General features: G+C 39.9%; 1 protein-coding gene across 15 annotated transcripts in view; it reads left to right on the plus strand.

The window, feature by feature from the left end:
* The window catches only part of Rg (rugose), a 419297-nt gene that overhangs the window by 235996 nt on the left and 160991 nt on the right, over positions 1-22310 (plus strand). For 6 of the 15 annotated variants that reach the window (XM_064218536.1, XM_064218533.1, XM_064218537.1 and 3 more), the window contains 27 exons: positions 3316-3529; positions 5475-5697; positions 5859-6001; positions 6321-6407; positions 6601-6704; positions 6791-6981; positions 7220-7536; positions 7693-9277; positions 9506-9651; positions 9979-10143; positions 10341-10520; positions 11447-11542; positions 11932-12039; positions 12142-12289; positions 13440-13607; positions 14637-14725; positions 15319-15486; positions 15838-15894; positions 17092-17202; positions 17370-17478; positions 17771-17868; positions 18069-18267; positions 18494-18729; positions 18815-18957; positions 19037-19199; positions 19599-19731; positions 20084-20220. In XM_064218536.1, the coding sequence (XP_064074606.1) occupies positions 3316-3529; positions 5475-5697; positions 5859-6001; positions 6321-6407; positions 6601-6704; positions 6791-6981; positions 7220-7536; positions 7693-9277; positions 9506-9651; positions 9979-10143; positions 10341-10520; positions 11447-11542; positions 11932-12039; positions 12142-12289; positions 13440-13607; positions 14637-14725; positions 15319-15486; positions 15838-15894; positions 17092-17202; positions 17370-17478; positions 17771-17868; positions 18069-18267; positions 18494-18729; positions 18815-18957; positions 19037-19199; positions 19599-19731; positions 20084-20220 (5518 nt within the window). The remainder of the gene's footprint in view (positions 1-3315; positions 3530-5474; positions 5698-5858; positions 6002-6320; positions 6408-6600; positions 6705-6790; positions 6982-7219; positions 7537-7692; positions 9278-9505; positions 9652-9978; positions 10144-10340; positions 10521-11446; positions 11543-11931; positions 12040-12141; positions 12290-13439; positions 13608-14636; positions 14726-15318; positions 15487-15837; positions 15895-17091; positions 17203-17369; positions 17479-17770; positions 17869-18068; positions 18268-18493; positions 18730-18814; positions 18958-19036; positions 19200-19598; positions 19732-20083; positions 20221-22310) is intronic. The other 9 variants (XM_064218540.1, XM_064218543.1, XM_064218538.1 and 6 more) reach the window with 8 other exon arrangements.

Genomic DNA, 22310 nt, shown 5'->3' on the forward strand with positions numbered 1-22310 from the left:
CTATTCCGTACATGTCTATAAAATCAGTGTATTTAAAAAAAAAGAATGTTAATAAAAGGCTTGATTTCAATAATAAATAAATTTGTATGTTTTATAAAAGGCTTGACTAAAGTTTAATAATAATAATTAAGTAAGCGACTCACTGGATGGTAGGTATAGCCATGGGTATGGAATGCAATTGTAAACTATGTGACGGCAAATTGGCTAACTAATCCATATCGATTTTCCTGATACCACTAAGCAAGTAGACTAACTGGGGAATTGGCAACTTACTGACAAAGACAAAGCCTCTGTCCCATTATACAGAAGCGCACTTAACGTATAATACAGCTCAATGAATTCTAGATATCTAAATATTCATATATTTTGTATGTGTTGATTACAAAACCAAATATAAACAATAAAAATGTGGGAAGTCGTTGATATTTTTATCTACATAAAATTAGCGATTATTAAGAATGCTTTTGTTTTCTACGTCTACTATTTTTTTTTTCCTAGTTTTAGTGCCACACTGCATACCTTCGGGTTGCAGCTGAATGGGCCGGCACACCCGGGGAAGTACCACTCTCTCACTCAAAATCGGTGTAAAGTGGTAGCTATGCTACCGCGTTTCGTCCGGTATGTGAGAGTCCCGGAGGCCCGATCCCCCTCCCCCCCAAAACATAATGGTTGTGCAGAATTTGGTTTCATTACCCCAGGAGGGTACCATCAGCGACTGCGGTGGAGAATCCCTCTCTGGGCATCCATGCTCAGGATGTTCACCACCTGAGCAGGGAAGCCCAGGCTGCCCTCCGAATTCTGGAGGGGACAATTTTGCGCTCGCCACTGTTCGGGCCAAGCGGAGCAGGCATCATAAGGCAACCCCTACCACCCACACTGTGGACTTCTGCAACATAAGGGGACTCAACTCCAACTTGAACGCCGTTCACTTTCACCTTGAGACGGCGAAGCCTGCCTTGCTCTTTCTTACCGAGACCCAGATATCCTCTCCTGCCGATACGACTTTTCTTTTTTACCCCGGGTACTAATTGGAACATTTCTTTGTACCACGAGCTGGGGTATGCGTTTACGTCAGAGATGATAGCTGCTCTCGACGCCTCGGCAGCCTTGAAGGGCAGGACCTATCGATTATCTGGCTGCGTGTAGACTGCGACGACCATCCGCGAATGTACGCGTGCCTTTATAGGTCCCATAGCGGTAATGCCGAAACCGACCGACTGGTTGAGCACGTCCATATGGCTGCAGATTCCGTGCTGCAGCAGATCCCATCCCCAGAGATTGTTATTCTTGGCGATTTTAATGCCCACCATGTCGAATGGCTTGGATCACGCACTACCGATCATGCGGGTAGATCTGTTCTCGACTTCGCTTTAGCATATGATTTGACACAACTGGTCACCTCGCCAACGCGAATACCGGACGTGGAGGATCATATACCTTCCCTGTTGGAACTTCTGCTGACTTCCCATCCGGATGGCTACCAGGTTATCGTCGATCCCCCCCTGGGCTCGTCGGACCACTGTCTCGTCCGGAGTACAGTGCCGGTTGCGCGGTACCTCGTTTCGTGGACTGCCGCCGAGTGTGGCACTACAAGTCAGCAGATTGGGATGGGATGCGGTCCTTCTTTGCATCCTACCCATGGAGGCAGTTTTTGGCAGCATTTGTTTCTCGCCGGATGATCCGAGCGTTGTTGCTGACTCTGTCGCCGATGTGGTACTTCAGGGTATGGAACTGTTCATTCCGTATTCTGCGGTCCCCATCGGTGGCAAGTCCCAGCCCTGGTTTGGTTGTTTCTGCAAAACGGCTTCACGCCGAAAATGGGAACGCTACCAAGACTGGGCTAACGCATCGGCGTCTCGTGATGTAAATAACAGCGCATTCAGAAAGGAATATAACTTTGCCTCTAGATCCTTCAAAAACGTGATTGCTAAGGCGAAGACGAACTACATTGGCAGAATTGGCGAGAGACTGGTGCGCCTCCCTTCAGGAACACGTGCGTTCTGGTCTCTCGCTAAAAAGGGCAACCGCTCAGACCCGTCTAATTATAGGCCTATAGCCATCACCTCCTTGTTCTCCAAGGTAATGGAGTCCATTATAAACTGCCAGCTCCTGCGGTACCTAGAGGAGTACCAGCTGATTAGCGACTGCCAGTACGGTTTCCATCGGGGTCGCTCGGCTGGTGATCTTCTAGTTTACCTGACTCATAAATGGGCGGAAGCAGTTGAGAGCAAGGGGGAGGCATTAGCAGCCAGTCTGGACATAGCGAAGACCTTCGATCGCGTGTGGCACAAAGCGCTTCTTTCGAAGCTTCCTTCCTATGGGCTTCCCGGGAAATTATGCAATTGGATTACCAGGTTTTTGGCAGATCGGAGCATCAAAGTCGTTGTCGACGGTGCATGCTCCTACTTAAAATTCGTCAATACTGGTGTTCCACAAGGCTGCGTTCTATCACCCACTCTGTTTCTTCTGCATATCAATGACTTGTTGCAAATCAGTAACATTCACTGCTATGCAGACGATAGCACCATAGACATCTCATACACCGGCCGTGCTAATATTTCTCGGGAAAACGACGAAGAAAACCGGAACAAACTTGTGTCTGAAATCGAGTCTTTGTTAAACAGTCTCGAACTGGGGCCGGCTAAACCTAGTCCATTTCAACCCCAAAAAGTCGCAAGTTTGCGCGTTAACTGCTAAAAAAACACCGTTTGTCGTATCTCCACTATTTGAGAACATTCCATTAGCCGCCACAGCTAGTATCGGAATACTTGGCGTCGATATTTCAAGCCTCGTTCAGTTCCGCGGTCAATTAGAAGGCAAAGCCAAATTGGTATCAAAAAAGCTCCGTGTGCTCAGCAAGGCAAGACAGTATTTCACGTCGGCCCATCGTCTAAGACTCTACAAGGCACAAATTCGGCCACACATGGAGTACTGCTCTCACCTCTGGGCGGGTGCTCCCCAGTACCAGCTCCTTCCATTCGACCGTATCCAACGTAGAGCGGCTCGAATTATCGACGATCAAGCCCTTTCCAATCTGCTTGATCCTTAGGCTTTGCGTAGAGATGTTGGATCGCTCTGCATCTTCTACAGAATTTATCACGGGGAATGTTCCGATGAATTGTTCGGATTAATCCCGGCTGCTGAATTTCACCTTCGGACATCTCGTCAAAATTCAAAATATCACCCACACTACCTAGATGTGCGAAAATCCACAACAGCGCGATTTTTAAGACATTTTCTGCCTCGCACAAATTGTCAGTCAGAAATTTGTATCAGACGAAGAAATGTATTTAGAAATGGCTTTTATATTCCCAGTTCGAAACTCCTCGGCTTCGTGTGTTCGCTGGTGGAGTCGTGCAGCACGGTACAGCAGCACATGCTGCAGTGTCGCGGTTTCCTCGTAATATCGCACATGCTGCAACGCTGCGGACGAGACCACCTCACCCCGGACACGCTCGCTTCCTTCCTGCATCTGACGAAACATCTTGTCACTTGCTGTTCTCCTAATTCTGATTTGCTTTTGAAACAGGTAACAGTGGCATTTATTTTTTGCTTCTATTTTGGCTTATTTACAATTCGTTATTATCTACATGTATATATTTTATAATTTTACGACATTATTTTGAAAATAAAATATTTTTTCTAGAATATAATCTTAGGCTTAATAATATTTTATACGTTTCATAAGATTTAAGAAAGTAAAAACATATACGTCAGTAATATAAAATTATGCAAGTTTATACATATAATATTTTTATTATTGAAGAAAAAATTTGATATTATTGCAGTGGACCACGTAATAAGTACGAGTTATTCTCAAACTTAGAACGTTTCCACGAAAATTACAAGCGTAAATTCAGATTAAGCGGCCAGAAAATATGTATTTGCGATGAAATCTCGGCCTCCTCGCAATTTCTCCGTAACGGTTGGGGAGGTTTGCTATATTGGACCATAAATCAAACTTAATTGCTTTAAAAAATCCAGATGTTTTCTTATTACTCAATTTAAACTTCAATTTTAAATATTTGAAGCAGTGGTCACCACTACCCATAGATATTGGTACTGAAAAAAATATGAATCATCCCTCATATCGCCAATGCTCCACCAACGTTGGGGACTAAAATGCTATGCACAGTGTCCACTGTAGTTACACTGGCTCACTCATACTTGAAACTTTTAAAGTATTGCTGTCAGGCGGTAGACTATTTGAGTGGGTGATACCTACACTGCATAAAGTCCCACTATCAAGTAAATTGACAATGCTAGGGCAGATTTTCTTGTAAGTTTTAGTAACACAATGGCCATACCTAAAATGACCACGACTAAAATATCATTCTATCCTCTTTTGCTTTTGCTGTTAAGAGGTTTTTGACTTATATAAGTTTGATAATTATGAACAAAAAAGTCATAAGATTGCCTCTTATTTAAGTATTTATTAATTTAAGACGTCCACGACGATCATTTAAAATTCACTTTCACTTTTTGAAAATATAATTTCGTTAATAAAAAAATATTCTTTCGAATTTTGAAAGATAAACTTTTTTAATCTCTGCAATTTCGCGTTTTAATTGTTATTATAATACTAGCTGAATTGTAATTACAATTAAAACTTCCCTGACTTCTCTGAGAGACGTTAGTGTGTTCACAAAAATGTTCAAACCCGTATAAGTACCACCAACACTACTTATTCTGTCATCAAACCGTATTCCATGTCTCGGCTTGAAAGGGAAGGGAGGCACAATGATTCAAATTCGTAGGTCCCAAAATTGGTAGCTCATTGGCGATATAAACTACAGGTAATATTATTGTTACCGCTTTATATGATGATCACTTCCCATCCGATGGCATCTTTACAAGGCTACCTATTTATTTTTGTTAAAAAAAAATCTCTAATCGCTTACTGATGTAATAAGGACCCGTTAAATATAAGTAGACACTCGGCTGGTTACTGGTTGCGTTTCGATGGTTGTTAGCGCACGCTCCTCTTGCTTTTCGCATCCATTTCTACACCCTTATTTATATTCCAAATTTTGCACAACACAATTATTATACCATTTATATCATTTATTTATTTATACTCTTACCGTAATCCATAAATCCATAAATGTAGTATGTGCAAATAAACATTTTGTTTTATACATCCATAAGTATAATTTATTTGTAAATTATTTTGCGAGATCGCTTTTATCGTTGTAAAAATGTATATTCTGAACATTTAATATTTTCAGTAGTGAGTAAGTATATAATAATATGCAAAACAATTACACTTATAACAGATATAAATGTCCAAATAATTAGAAGTGATTTTGTATTAATATCTGTAATATCTTATAGTGTTACTATCTCACATAGAATATGACTACATGGGTACACTTTGACGTGTCACGCGAGCAAGAGAGCACACGCTACCAACCATCGGACAGTCAATAGGCCTCGCTAATCAGTCGTTTTGCCAATCGTTCGTGACGTGGCAGCTGCTGGACCACGTGCTGTTCAACCCCGCGCTGTGGATCCACACGCCGGCGGCGGTGCAGGCGCGCCTGTACTGCTACCTCGCCACGGACTTCCTGGCCGACGCGCACATCTACGGCAGCGTGCGGCGCGTCAGCACCGTGCTGCAGACCGTGCACACCCTCAAGTACTACTACTGGGTCGTGAATCCGAGGACGAAGAGCGGCATCACGCCTAAAGGTTTGGGTATGTTTACTTTTCGAGTAGCTCGCAGTCTTAGACAGAAATCTGAAACGTTGGAGAAGTTGCGACTAGCAAAATCAATTATATAATAAGCAATATTAATTAGACAAATATTTATTCGCCAATGAATTTTGTGAGAGGAATATTTTTCTTTCAAATTACAGATGGTCCCCGCCCAGCGCATAAGGATATATTGACAATACGAGCATACATCCTGCTATTCCTCAAGCAACTCATCATGATCGGTAACGGCGTGAAGGAGGACGAGCTCCAATCTATCTTGAATTATCTCACCACTATGCATGAGGTATCTTTATTTTTATTAACTATTTTAGTACTTTTATAATTCGGATTAATATATAAAACTCGACTAATTATACCACCGCGTTTATATTTAAATATAATTTAAATTATACTTAAATTTAAAAAAAAAAAAACGTATTTTTTTGATATAGAATTATTCACTTACAAAGGTTCGGATAAGAGTATATGTTTTCGATTAATTTAGATTGATACGTGAACGAATTCAAATCATTACTTTATTTGCCTCGATTGCCCTTTTTTCAGTGTTATTAATTTTTGAAATATTATTCAGAAAAAATTGTATGATATTCACTCTTTTCCAGGATGAGAATCTTCATGATGTACTACAAATGTTGATATCGTTAATGTCGGAGCACCCCAGTTCTATGGTCCCAGCTTTTGACGCGAAGGTACTACATACAAATATTTTATTACATTTAAATTCAGAAAGTAATCTATTTTTACTAATCAAACATATGTCGGAGTGTCCCGTAGTCTCGAATGTGTAGAATGGCATTCATTAAAATAAACACGACTCTGCTCGTAATCTCTAAGAAAGAAATACGAATACTATCTCACTTTCACAATCGATCACCTTTCCAGGGCGGCGTGAGGACCATCTTCAAGCTGCTGTCATCGGAGAGTCAGCTCATACGCCTGCAAGCGCTGAAGCTCCTCGGGTTCTTCCTGAGCAGGAGCACTCACAAGTGCGTGCGCGCCCTCACAAGTACACACACACACACACAGCCGAGCGGCCCCGTAACGTCTAACGTTCCCCCCCCCTCCCCCGCAGGCGCAAGTACGACGTGATGTCGCCGCACAACCTGTACACGCTGCTGGCCACGCGGCTGGGCGCGGGCGGCGAGGCGCTGGCGCTGCCCGTGTACAACGCGCTGTACGAGCTGCTCACCGAGCACGTGGGGCAGCAGATCCTCTACACCAGCCACCCCGAGCCGCAGCCGCACTTCCGCCTCGAGAACCCCAGTGCGTATCCGTCAGCTATGATATTTAGTTTGTCGACTTACAATGTTTATAATTTGAAATATTGTACATATTTTCATTTTTATCTCTATCTCTGTCTAGCGAGACGTAAATGTAACAATACAAAGGGTACAATGATTACAGAAGTCTGTTAAATGAAAGAGTATAATTTAAAACTATTGTAGATACGAGTCCTCCTTTATGATCGCAAATTTTACTAAGACTGTTTTGTTACCACTAGTGATCCTGAAGGTCGTCGCAACACTGATCCGCCAGTCGAAGCAAACGGAGCAGTTGCTGGAGGTGAAGAAGTTGTTCCTGTCGGACATGACGCTCCTGTGCAGCAACAACCGGGAGAACAGGCGTACGGTGCTGCAGATGTCGGTGTGGCAGGAGTGGCTCATAGCGATGGCCTACATACACCCCAAGAACGCAGAGGAGCAGAAGATATCCGACATGGTGTACTCGCTGTTCCGCATGCTGCTGCACCACGCCATCAAGCACGAGTACGGCGGCTGGAGGGTGTGGGTGGATACGCTGGCCATCGTGCACTCTAAGGTGACTATGAGAGCATTCTATTTTGCGTCACACACATGAGCCATTAATAATCAAACGTTGTTTATGACTTACATATTTTTTCCTAAAAGTTAAGTGAGTATCAAGGTGATCAAATTTGTATGTGAAATAAATCAATATTATTTTAATGCTTAACAGGTATCTTACGAAGAATTTAAACTCCAATTCGCTCAAATGTACGAACATTACGAACAAAGACGAGCCGACAATATTACAGACCCTGCGGAAAGGCAACAACGACCTATCTCAACGATATCCGGCTGGGATAGACACACAGATGCTTCTGCCAAGGCCAGGGTTCTGCCGGATGCGGACGGCAGTGATGAAAGTACTCCAGTTACTGTCATAAAACAAAACGTCCTCAATCACGGAGCTCAAACTGAACTAGGGAAAGGGCTGTCACTCCGAGAAGTTGAATCGTGTAGGTGTAAAAAGCCAAGTGAAAGTACAGAAGATAGTCGGACTACAGTAGTGTATAGTGAAGTGTGTAAAGTGCATAGCCCAGTTAAAACTGTCAATACCGAAGTGCCCATCGATGGTTGTGATAGTGTTAGTAATGCCGAAGTCGAGCACGCTATCGACGAAGAACAGATCGAAGACAAAATGCTCAACGCAAATAACGAATTAGTTCAATCCATTATTGAAAATAAGCTTCTAGAAAGTTCTGAGTCAGGTATCGGGACGATCGAACCTGATTCAGAGAAAACTGATAAGCCCTTGACTAGACAAGGCAGTCTCGACTACATTCCGGTTAGAGATATTGGAGATAACGTAATGAAAGACGATAACACAGACAAGAGTGAAGGGTTGCCTTCTAGTTTATCGGTGAGTGAAACGGCAAGTCCCGAGAGAGTTGCTGATGGTTTAAATAATATAAATGAAAGAGAATCCGAGCTATCAGATCCGTCCGAATTGTACTTAACTCCAAGTGAAGCGACTAGTCCTAGAAAAATACAAGAAAAGACTGATTCTAGCATCCCAGATGATGTTTCAACTGATGACCCTAAACACATTGCGATAAATATTGTCAATGATGTATTAACAGTTGCTTTGGAAACTGTGAGATTAAAAACAGACGACGATACCGATTCTGGCGCTATATCCGGGGGCCTTCATTCAGAGGGAAACACGCCGAATGGTCGCGAAGACTTAGAACAAGATATTGAAGATATTTTGGATCAAAAACAAGTCGTAGAAACGATTGCTAATGACTTAGTTATGGATATAATCTCGGCGGTTGTTTCTAAAAGCGAAGATATAAATGTAACAGATATCAATTTAGATAGTCCTCACAGGGATTTACCGGAACTTTCGCACGAGAGCAATGTCTTACCTCTCGACGGGGAGTTTTTAGTTCCGACGACAGAAGAAAACAACAGTGAATCCACATCGCCAAATGGCATGGATGTTGAAGAAAATTCCAAAAATGAAAGCCAAAGAATAGAAACTAATGAAATAGAAGAACCCAAAACGCCCGAAATACCTCCGATATCAACCATTAGTGAGAATATATCCTTAGCTAATAAGAAAGAGCAGGATAACGAAGAAGAAAGGAATTGTGACGAGAGGGACAAGAGACGAGTTAGCTTACCCGGTGACAGTGAGATGAAGCAGGATAGCAATAGAGGCGAAGGTGTCGCTACACAAGGGACGAACACATCAACGTCACCAAAGAGGCCCCGCAGCGCATCTACGAGTACACAAGTTGACTCAAATCACTTCGGTATGATATTTTTTTAATTATTGGTAATATTCGAAAACTTACACGTTCATTTTACTTCCAAAGATTATAACAATTTAACTGACATTCAAAACGCCATTTTTAACTTTTTTTTTAAATTTATATTCTAAATGAATGATGTTGTCTCATTACATGGTGAAAGTTGTTTATTTCTAAGTGCTCCTGCCACTGGTAGCAGTTACATTAAAAGTAATATTCAAACGCTTTCAGAAACTAAACGGCCGTCCAAGTGCAATCGGCCGATGTTCTCTCCCGGGCCGACGAGACCACCGTTTCGCATACCGGAATTCCGTTGGTCTTATATTCACCAGCGCCTGCTGTCTGATGTACTATTCTCGCTGGAGACTGATATCCAGGTAACATTGATGAAGCTGTCGAATTATCGTTCTTGATTTGTTAAGTATAATATTTAAGTTAATTGAATACGTTTTCAATAAAGAGCACTAAAATAAAATAAATTAACATGCAGATATTTATTTATTTATGCTGCTGCTTACGGTGCTGTAGTATTTATTTATTAATTTTCCAGTTATCAAAATAATCTAAAACAGCCATAAAAGCACTAGTATAAAATAAAAAAAAATTATTACACCGACTATGAACGGCCAGAGGCTCGATCCTCCGACTGCATATGAGAAACCACAAAGTTTTATTATTATTTATTGACTGAAATTTTTTCAAAGGTCTGGCGAAGCCACTCCACTAAATCCGTAATAGACTTCGTGAACAGCAGCGAGAACGCGATCTTCGTCGTGAACACCGTGCACCTCATCAGCCAGCTCGCCGACAACCTCATCATCGCGTGCGGCGGCCTGCTGCCGCTGCTGGCTTCCGCCACGTCGCCTAATGTACGCACTTGTGCAACTAGCCGGCTTCTGTCTATATATTCTAGCTTCGAAATGTAATGTTTGAGCGTCTAAGTGTTCCGAGATGCATAACACTTCATTGTATACGCATATCTGAAAATATTTTGACCGACTTCTCAGTAGCCGATTTTATATGTATATGACTATTAACTAACCGACAATATTATTTTACTCCCCAGAACGAATTAGATGTGATCGAGCCCACGCAAGGAATGCCCGTCGAAGTTGCGGTCACGTTTTTACAGCGACTGGTGTCGATGGCCGACGTGCTGATATTCGCAAGCGCACTGAACTTCGCTGAACTGGAAGCTGAAAAAAACATGTCCAGTGGGGGAATACTGAGGCAGTGTCTGAGACTAGTGAGTGCAGCCGATTATATTACAGTTTCAGAAGTAGACTTTATAGACGTGTGTATAATAAGAGCCGAGATGGCCCAGTGGTTAGAACGCGTGCATCTTAATCGATGATTTCGGGTTCGAACCCGGGCAGGCACCACTGAATTTTCATGTGCTTAATTTGTGTTTATAATTCATCTCGTGCTCGGCGGTGAAGGAAAACATCGTGAGGAAACCTGCATGTGTATAATTTCAACGAAATTCTGCCACATGTGTATTCCGCTAACCCGCATTGGAGCAGCGTGGTGGAATATGCTCCAAACCTTCTCCTCAATGGGACAGGAGGCCTTTAGCCCAGCAATGGGAAATTTACAGGCTGCTAATGCTAAAATGTATGATTTCAAAAGTCTTTTCATTGAAGTGGGTATACAGATATACATTTAACGTTTTTTTATGTGTGCGTGTTTAGTCCTATTGTGTTTCGACTCTTATTTCTTATTGCATAAATTTAAGGTAAACCTTTACAGTACTTCGAAGGTTCTTTGAAAATCTTCCAAATCTTTTAAAAGTTTATGTAACTATTCTGTCTTTGTAAAATTAGTTAAAAAAGTTCGGACTATAAATAGAAAAATCGTATTAGTCTTTTTCATTATTCGTTGTTGATATTTGTGAGTAGTAATTAATTGATTATTAGAATAGATTTTAATGTTACAACAAAAATATAAGAAAATAGATCGATGTTTGTTGGAAATAGGTTATTTAGATTTTTCGTATTGTTAAAATGTAATATAGAAAAATAGGTTGATATATAGTTTTAGTACAAAATATTTATAGAATTTAAATTAATAAACGTGGTAATTTAGTTAGCTACTAGGACCACATAAATCGGTGAGAGTTTGACGTAGCATAGCGTAGCCCGTAGACGTAGTTGTAGCGGTGGTTGTCGACAGGTGTGCACGTGTGCCGTGCGCAATTGTCTCGAGTGTAAGGAGCGCCAGCGCTGCGCCGCGGCAAGGAACAATCGCAACGAATCCCCTTCGCCTAAGGTATGCTCAACTTCTACGAGTTTATGAACGCCTGGTACCTCGATTTATCGATCTCATGGTTAAATTTGATAAGCCACTTAATTCATCTAATTAATTATGTAGTGTACTTATCTAGTTTAGACATAGACATAGACATAAAACAAGAGAATTTTATTGTTATTTTTAATGTTTTCTGTAGTTTTTACGTGTTCAGTTCACTGTAAATTAATATTTAAATTTAAATTGTACAAGTCTCAGTATAACCATAGATATTGTTTTTTTTTTTAATATATATTTATAAAATCTATATGACACTAAAAACTGTTTAAGAGAAAGAAACCTGCAAAAAGCCAATGTCGCATAGTATGCGTAAGTGATCAAACCATTCTCATCATATCGTTTTAATTTAGAGTGTCGTTGCGAGTTTAGCCGATGCTTCGAGTCCGGTGAAAGACCCCGAGAGATTACTGCAGGACATGGACGTGAACAGGCTGCGCGCCGTGATCTACAGAGACGTCGTGAGTCATTTCCTTCTAAGAATCGTACCCAAACTAAAATACCAACTCGTACAATGGCGGATGCAACCGTAAAGCACGAATCCAATGTGTCCCGCGCCGCAGGAGGAGACGAAGCAGGCGCAGTTCCTGTCGCTGGCGATCGTGTACTTCATCTCGGTGCTGATGGTGTCGAAGTACCGCGACATCCTGGAGCCGCCCGCGCACGCGCCGCCCGAGTGCCGCCGCGCGCCGCACGCGCACGAGCACCACGGTACGCTCGGCCTCCTCGTGTTACGAAACTAATCATCGGTCGGTTCTGATGTATTTAGTCGGTGGCGATTGGTTTTTGTTCGAGGGTGCAAATTTATTTTTTTCATTTCTCGGCTCCGCTGGAGATTCGAAATCTATAATTTTCTTTTCGGTTGTGATCATATTTAGTTATGATTTCAGTTTATTTCATGACGATATTTCTAGAAATGAACTTATTTTCATAGATGTTCTGTAACCTGGATTCTGTATTGTAAATATTTTGTATAAGTTTATGAAATAGTCTGTTTAAACAACTAGTTTAAAAAATAGTTTAACATAAAAATATATCATAATTCATCAAAACTGATTTTCATAGTAGACTCATTAATTTGCTTCTTCAGTACGCTTAGTCGCACCATTATTATTTATGAATTCTCGATCTCTCAGGTTATGTTTTCTGTTAAGGATTTTTGTATCGAAAAATTTACTAAATTTCACTAACGGTCAAAAATTGATAAAAAATTACAATTAATTCACAATATTAAATACAAAGATTGTATACAAGTATAACTATTTTTGTAAATGATTCTAGAATAAGTTCACATCTAGTGTCTTTTAAATATTTAGTTTAGTTATTCAAATTGTTTTGTTAGAGATCCCTTCCAAATTTCGTTAGGGTTAATAATTGTAAATATTTTTCAAATAATATAGAAGTGATCTTTGGACCGGCTCGTTGCAAACACGAAGGTTAAAAACAATTGACTTTGTATATCTGACGTGGTGTTTTTTTCCCCTTTTTTCACGCCGCTTGAAATACGCGTCACGATTTGGGACACTGGTAAAATCTACTTTACTTTCACAACGCTACGCTGCGATTACATCGTCGGAATCGTAACACACCGAAACACTTGTCACAAATGTATCTCTAATATTATTTATAACTTGAAACTCTATACGTGCGCTTTTTTCCTACTTATGAACGATTCCTATCTATGTTATCCTTGTACTCTTAATCGATACGAAATCGATTCCACACTACACATTGAATATCCTTACTTCCTTAATGCTCCATCATCGTTCCCTAACCTTATGTAATTGTTTCCTACATATCGGGCCCGTTCCTTCCGTCGCTCCCCCAAACGCTTCCGTTCCGTACCCGTGCCGCGCTGCAGGGTCGCGGCCGCTGTTCCCCCAGTGGTCGCACCACGTGTACCCCCAGTTCCTGCCGGGTGGGCATCCCGCTCACCGCCACTCGCACTGCAAGCTCGATTGCGGCCAACACGTTACCAATAATACGCACGCGCACGCACGCATCGCTAATTACCACCGCGCGCACGCAGGTAAACGCGGCCCCTCTGCGTTCGCATCGACATCGCTAAAACATTTTGTTTTCAATACGATCATTACTGTTTTCATGTTATCTGACATCATACAGACACATCGCTGACTCTTAATAAAGTGTATTCTTAAATAAAAAAAACAATTCAGACGATAAAAGAGTACATTACGACGGAGTAACGATCCCTTCGACGTGGCTTTAAATGCGCTTCCGAGCTTGAATTAGTCGTTACTCTTGCGTAATATTTATACTGACAGAGTGTTCGGGTTACGATGCGAACGTTTGTAAATACTAATGTGGTCGATGTTTGCGCACGCTGTTTTGTCTCTTTCATAAAATAATATTTTTACAAATATTATTAATAACAATAAAAAAGTTCTATAATAATCATTATCGTCACTATGATTTAAAATGTTTTTGTATGTAAAATTATAAACAAAATACCAATTTTATTTTAAAATATAATAGTTACCTTCCTGTAAGTATCAAATAATAATGTGTTTACAACTTTAGATGTTCGATGTAACAGTAATTCCTAAACGTGACAAAACAGTGTATACCAGCACTGCTTAGGCATCGCTAACAATTTTCAGTATTTTTATTATTATTTGCGTCATCATTGCTCCGAGTATTCGAAATCACGTAGCGGTAAAAATGCATGTATGTTTGTTTCAAAAAATTCATAAAATTGTTTCTTACAGTCATACTAAAATTTAAATTGCTTTTTCTTTAAATAAGTAGATAGTTTCTTGGAGAGAAATGAATTTGAATGACAATGTTTTTCGTTTTTAATGTATATTTTCGCTTTATTCACATCACTGTATCTTGGAACTATAAGGATGTTTTAAGCTTTGTTAACATAGTAACGAACATATGTAGTATTCTGTAATTAGTTATTCTTAGTCGAGCTTGGTTCTCATAAAAACCCCTGATTATTAAATATATCTCAGTCGCTTCTTTAAAGCTTCGTCGATGTCGTGAAGAGAGTAACTCCACATATTTCCTATTAACAATGTATCTTCTTGCATAGAACACAACGGAGATGACGTCGAGTACGCTATGATAGTTGTGGACGAAAACAACTCGACGATGAATGAGTTGGACTCGCCGTCCATGAAGGTAAGTCTGCGATAAAGTCGTAATAGGTTCTCGTTAAAGTGGACGTGGCATGTAAGATCCTCGTTAAATTTAACTGTTCTGTCCCATTCAAAATAGTGTTAGAACTCTTCAATAAAAAAATCTGGTACTACTCTTTGATCATTACGTAGTTTTGTTTTATATTTAATTTAATAATAATTATCTAGTGCATTTGTAAGTATATGGTTGATACTGTGTATTGCTTTAAATTTTACGTACGTATTTGTCAACCTTATTTTTGCAAGAAATCTATTTTAAGCGTTATGATTTTGAGAAATATCTAGCATGCATTTTCGATAAATTCATGACTCAAAACGGTAGTTTAGCAATCACAGAAACTCTTTTAGTGTTTTTTAGTGTAAGTAGGCATTTCCTAGCTGTTATGCATGTCCCCTGGATATACTCGCGCATCGCGGAAACCGTCAGAAATTATTTTTTAAACAATTTTCATTTGCTACTACATTGCCATCATTGGTTTTCGTTGTCGCGTACGCATACGTAACTGTGGTGTCATTATTAACATCAGACGCTTAATAGATATCTTCTTATTTTGCCGTCGCATTTAATTAATAAAGGATGGGACGGAAGAGGGCGTCGCTAAGATTGAGACGACCACGGACGAAGTGAAACCGAATTCCGGTGAGAAGTCCAAGGTGGTGGAACTGGCGGTAACACCGAGCTCTGAGAAAGAGGAGCCGCTATTCAAATCGAGTCTCCGAGTGAAGACTCAGACCAAGCAGAAGGTTAGTTGTGGGTTGAGGATTAGGATCGTCTGTCCCTCTATTAGTTACTGCGTTCTCTTCTCGCGTTGGCGGTCTGTCGACTCTTTGGTGTTTGTCTTTAGATTTACTTCGATGGGGTCTTTCACTGTCATTCTTAAGTGTTAGTCTCTACTTCATTAGCCATAGAAAATCTACATCATTCTGTGTTACATATCTATGTACTAATAGTTTCTTAGACAACAATTTGTATTTTAAAAGATCCAAATATGTAAACTAATTTAAATTGCCCTGGATATTTTTATGGATAAAAGTAACATAAGGAGTTACAATATTCGAAAGTTTTTAAATATTTTTTTGTTTTCCGGTTATAAGCCTCCCAGCGCAAGGTCCAAAACATTGTCGGGAATAACGGTGTCGGTTGTGAACCTGGTTTGTACACGTTGAATTACACACGAGTTCTTAGTGTGAACACCTCTTATTGTTTTATGGAAGCCTAGTAATACGATAGGTTAAAAAAATATTTAAACAAATAAAATATTCAGTATTAAGGGCTTCCGAACCACTTCATCACCGATTTTAATCACAAGCTTGAAATACAATAGCGGGATTTCATCATCAAACTAATGAAAATACCCACCGAACATTAATTTACAGCTACGCTCACATTATTTGTAACATGATAATGTACATAATATGTTTACAAAGTTTAGTATAAAATTCATATTTCACTTATCACTACGGTAAATCACACTACAACAAATAGTTTACACTAAAAGCACCATACGAAGCCAGACATAGGTACGTGTAATTTATTGTTTATATATTATATTTTATAGTAAAATATACAATATTTATTACAATAAAGTGCTTAAGACTTTTTTAAATACAATTATATATTTTCGCTTATCTTATAACAGATATATTTTTACACGTACACATATTTTATTTTTGCTCACTTAGGTACAATATATTTAGTTATAAAGAAATAAATATTGTTATTATTCAATTAGAACATGTTTAAAAATATGTCATAACTATTATTATATTCCAATAATACTGATTTATATAATTAACATTTTGTAATGTATGAAATTTTTCGTGAATCAACAAATAACTACTTGGGAACTGTTTCGATCTGTGTATATAAATGTTTATTTATATGTATATATCTGTTTTGCATGTGTGTGTGTGCTTCGCTTGCTTCACGACTTTATTTCCACTCAATTTGCATGACTGTTTTCACCTTTGCTATTTTTAACCCCCTTTCTATATGATGTAAGTATTATTGCAAATACCTAAATATACCTTGTTAAAGTCTCTTAAAAATGAATGTATAGTTTCGGAAAAAAATATGGCCTGCATTTAAATTATTACTAAAAGATGGTAAAAGTTAGGTACGTACGGTTAGTATGAGAGTCATGCTACGATATTTTTTAATATTTTGGCGATCAATTTGTGAAATTGAAGATCATACGATTTACTTGGACTACAAAATACTCCAGATTATTTTATATGGACAAAAGATTAATAAAATGGTATAAAATTAAATCAGCAACGCAATAAGTTTTTCTAATTCTTGTAAAATTAGCAGATAAAAAATATTCTATATGACAATGACATTAACAGAGCGTGGACTCGATCGAAGACGCTGGCTCGTTCCATCTTAACTCGACCGAGACCACTAATAACGACCCCGAAACCTCCAGCGAGATCGCCTTGGATGACAATAAACACCCAGTAAGTGAGAGACACAATGGTAATCAAAAGTAACTGCTGTAACTCATCTCAAAAGATTTTTATTCCAATGATCAGCTATCACTCAAGCTTGTTAATAATTTCTAGTGTCTGAAATATCAATGACCAACTCACCAAAAAATTTAAATTGTCTGACTTATTTTTTTCAGGTAAGTAATGATGAATCATGGACCGATGTAAACTTAAACGAAGATGGCGAAAGGGGTCCAGCCACGATTACGGGAAGGACCAGAGACCACGAGGGAAATATTCATGAAGGTATTATATATGTATATGTGAACTGTGATAACTGATTGTGTACTTGATGGAAACATATGTTGAGCCCGATTGTATAGAATTTGATGAAAGTGAAATGAAGAATATATAGATTTCCTATTCGATGCTAAAAAATTAAAATTTTGCCATATATTTCCACATTTTGCCAGTGATATAAATTTTTTTAACAATTTTGTTGTTTTAAAATGCCTAATTGTTTTTAATTTGTTTCTGATAGTTTGTAAGTTATCAACAAATATTTTTATGACTATGGTATGATTATTATCTGTTACAGATATGGATAAACAAATTCACATGAGGAATTCTGAACATCATCACATCACTCATCGTCTTAACAGAACTCTACAAACAGCTCAACGGCATCTACATCCTGTAAATTTTTATTTATACAACTTTTCGTATAATTTCGTGTAATACGAGAATTATGAATCAATCATAAGTACATTAATGTGTGAGAACTTTTTAGCTAAATACAGAATTCGGGCCAACTGGCCAACTCACATCTTCTACTTCGAGTAGTATTTTATGAGCAGTTCCTTCATTTCTTCAAGCAATTATCTTCATATTTTCAGGATAACGAAGCTCTAGCAGGCCTTACAATGAACGCATCAATGTCCGCTGATGGGGTGTCTCGAGAAGCGTCTCTCACTCACAAGCTGGAGACCGCTCTGGGTCCAGTTTGTCCTTTGCTGAGAGAAATCATGCTAGATTTTGCACCCTTTCTGTCCAAGACGCTAGTGGGCAGTCACGGTCAAGAATTGTTAATGGAGGGTAAATATATAATGTAATATGCGTGCTCCGCTTGAAAACTAAGATGAACTTGGATGACTGAAATTTTTAAATTTAAATTTTCAGAGCACTCTGGCTCTTCGTACTATGTGAATGTAACATAAATAATTTTGCCTGAAATCAATTATAGTTTTTAAAAATATTTAAATATATTTTACTTTAATAAACATAATTTAAATATTTTATATATTTTATTCGTACATTCCAGGTCTTCAAACCTTCAAATCCAGTACATCCGTAGTGGAACTGGTGATGCTCCTCTGCTCCCAAGAGTGGCAGAACTCCCTCCAGAAGCACGCGGGCCTGGCCTTCATCGAACTCATCAACGAGGGCAGGCTGCTGTCACACGCGATGAGGGATCACATCGTGAGAGTCGCCAACGAGGCCGAATTCATTCTGAACAGGATGAGGGCCGACGACGTCCTCAAACATGCCGATTTCGAGGTAATTCGATTCGTGGACGAAACGAGCGAAGCGAGTGCGTTCAATCCAGAGATCCGAGGATGTTCAGACCCGTGTGTGTGCGCAGTGCGTGTGCGCGAGCACGGGCCAGGAGCGCTCGGAGGAGGAGCGCACGTGCGAGCGGCTCATCGCCGCCGCGCGCCGCCGCGACCACGCCGCCGCCGCGCGCCTGCTGGACAAGCTGCACCACGCCGCCGCCGCGCGCGCCGGGTGAGCGCTGCCGCGTCTCGTCTGCCCCCGCCCTCCCCCGCGCCCGCGCCCGCCCCGCGCTCACGCCCGTGTGTTGCAGGGTGAGCGAGGGCGAGTCCATCGACGGGGGCTTCTGGAAGCTGGACTCGTGGGAGGACGACGCGCGGCGCCGCCGCCGCCTCGTGCCCGACGCGCGCGGCCGCCGCCACGCCGCGCGCGCGCACCACGCGCCGCCGCCGCCGCCCACCGACGCCATCCTGCAGGTGGGCTCGCGCTGCTCGCTGAGCGTTTGGTCATTTGGCATCGAAGAAGAATTTTCGATCTTCTCGTTCCGGACCTGAGGGTCGGTTCTGGTGATACGAGATCTTCCCGGGTTCCGGGAGACGCGGTGCCCTCGGTGTTTTAGGTCCAGTTTTTTTCCTCATTTACACAAACGAGGAATAAAATTGGACTGAAAATGTATGCAAATACATCGCATCTGGTACACGATGCAAGAACAGTCACATCGCACACCTCCTCAAATACTAAAATAAGAACGATAACGACAAGTGATCACCTCTAACTCTCTTCTGGCGATTGCTGTCTGTACGCTCTCCCTAGCCAGCTAGCTCGCTAGCTCGCTAGCAAGAGCAGTGCGAGCTGACGCGCCCGGCGCCCGGCAGGCCACGGAGGAGCTGCACGCGCGCATCGCGCAGGCGGCGGGCGGCGCGCAGCTGCCGGCGCCGGCCGCGGCTGAGCTGCTGGACGACGCCGAGCTGCTGCTGGACGAGCGCGACGCCGAGCAGGACCTGGCCGGTACGGGCCGGTTACGACTCTTGCTATTTATATTATAATATAATATGACTACGATACACCATTCACTTTAAAAAAATCACACGATGGTTCAGCCCGATGCATTTAGACGAAAGTACAAATTTATACTATTTCTCTATTTAAAACCCATCGTGGAAACACTAGAAAATTAATTAAAAGTTGTAAAGTATCTTTTCGGTATAAACGCCTGTGACTTTTTTAACGCAAAGTTTTGTTTAAGAATAATTGATAGTTAATACGTTTAGGCGTTTGGTCATGGTCAATCGAGTGTCAGTGGTGTTAGACTTGGAGCTACCGTCACTAGCTCTCGCTACCTGAGTGTCGTCCGACACAGGTCCCGTAAACATCAGCACGAAGGCTCGACTGGTGGCGCCGGGGCTGGTGGCGCCGGGTGTGGTGTCGCTGACCTCCACCGAGCTGTACTTCGAGGTGGACGAGGACGACCCCGAGTACAAGAAGGTCGACCCAGAGGTAACTGTCCTTACATACTAGAATATATATAAACTCTTATATATTATATTACATTCGATACTTTCCAGTAATGTCGATTCTGGGTTTAAGATACTTATTGTTGCCATAGTGCTTAAAAAATAATTCCTACCGCCTGCACTATGCAAACTTGATCGTGTCTCATTGTACATATACGCTCTAAATAATTGTATTAAAAATTATACCACTTACCACTTAAACTAAGTTTAACAATCTTTTTATAAATTTTCTTCGTTAGGTCTTTACTTCATTGGCAAGAGATAAACTTTTGTTTACCTTATTTTTATAAGCCATAAATATGCCATCAACTATGGTATACAACAAAACATGGAAAGACAACCTTGTTTTTATTTTAAATAGTAAATTCAAATAGACTCAACTAGACAGACAAACATTCATATGGCAATAATTTTAATAATATTTAGAACATATTATCTGCTTTTACTATAATAATCATAAAAATTAAATGTAATTAAAAGAAATTTGTATCCGTATCAATGATGAAAACCGGATTTATATTTTCTAAAGAAATCGTCACAAAAATTGTATAAAAAATATTACAAAATATGTTACCTTAAAGTTTTCTTAAAAGTTGTTAAACGTATCTTAATCTACCCTAAACCGAAATCAATAACCGAAATGACACGATGCCTAAAATACGCGGCTAAAATCAATTCACGTACTAAATGTTATGTTAGGAGCATTAATTTTACAACACATTAACGCAAAGCCGCGTAATAAATATTATTTTTATTGCTTTATAAATAAAATTTAGTTCGAGACGTTTTATATGAAAATATATATAAAAACAGGGACGGACGTATGACAAAAGTGTTTTCAAATAAGGGGCGACGTTAGATCTTTGTTCGAGAATTTATTAAAGGTTCGTGTTTGTTCAAGGAGTAGTAAAATGAAAATTATGTCGTTCTTGCGGCGGGCGAAATGATATAATACTAATAAAAGTATTCATTACATTTTTGTGTTTATTCAAACGCAAATAGAGGTCAAAATCGATTGAAGACGATGTGATTTAGGGTTGTTTATAAAAAAATCAAAGTAAGATATCGATAGTCTGTATATGCGTGTAATATAGGCGGGTAACCCAATATGAGGCAGTTTTAACTGTACGAACAATGCATCCCTGCGGCGCGCTGGCCCACGAGGCGCCACGCTAGTGATGTTACCATTATCGATATCATTATTGTTTACCTAGATTATTCTTTTTTAGAACAGTAGTTTATAGTTATCTTAATATCATAAACAGAATTTAACCCTCTTAAATTTCTATTTAACTAAGTTTTCATTAAAGCGGACTGCTTGGTGACTTAAACTTTTTTAAAGTTAACTAAATACTTAATTAAGTAATAATTAGTACAAGAAGTACCTTCATATTACAATTCGAACGTCTTTCGTTAAATATAAAGTTTTTATTAGAGAATAGCGATAAATTATTTGTAATTCTATGAAATGAATTTCCATATGATTTTCGAAGAAATCAAATCAAATCAAATCAAAAATCTTTATTCAATATAGAAGTGTTTACACTTGCTTATTGATTGTCAAAAATCTACCTAAAATCTATTCGAATATATTTTGTTATCGCGGCAACTCATAATCGCCAACGTTTCCATGCCTAGTTCCCAGCGGTGTGTGGCTCGAGCCTTCAGTACGGGACAGCGGGACAATAGCGCCCCGCCGCGCGGGTGCGGGGGGGGACTCGTAATGCGTGCGCGCATGTATCACGCGTGATTGTTCCTAGAACTGTAACACAAGACCTGTTACATCGAAAATATAAGTTAAACAACAGTCTTGTTTTTAGCCAAAAAAAAATTTTTATGAATTTGATATAATATTTTGTTCTTTTCTTTTTGCGGACTTCACCTTTATGATAAAATAAAACTGAATATATTCTTTTACATTTTACAAATATATGTAGTAATTAATATAAGTGATCGAATATTAATAAATATGTCTATCTAAGGTATCCACAATTTAAGGACCATCGTATTATTCGACTATAATATAATAACAGAGGAATCCGATTTATTTAACATTATTACAAATTTAAATTT

The sequence above is a fragment of the Vanessa tameamea genome, chromosome 22 (assembly GCF_037043105.1).
Source record: "Vanessa tameamea isolate UH-Manoa-2023 chromosome 22, ilVanTame1 primary haplotype, whole genome shotgun sequence".
NCBI classification, from domain to species: Eukaryota; Metazoa; Arthropoda; class Insecta; order Lepidoptera; family Nymphalidae; genus Vanessa; species Vanessa tameamea.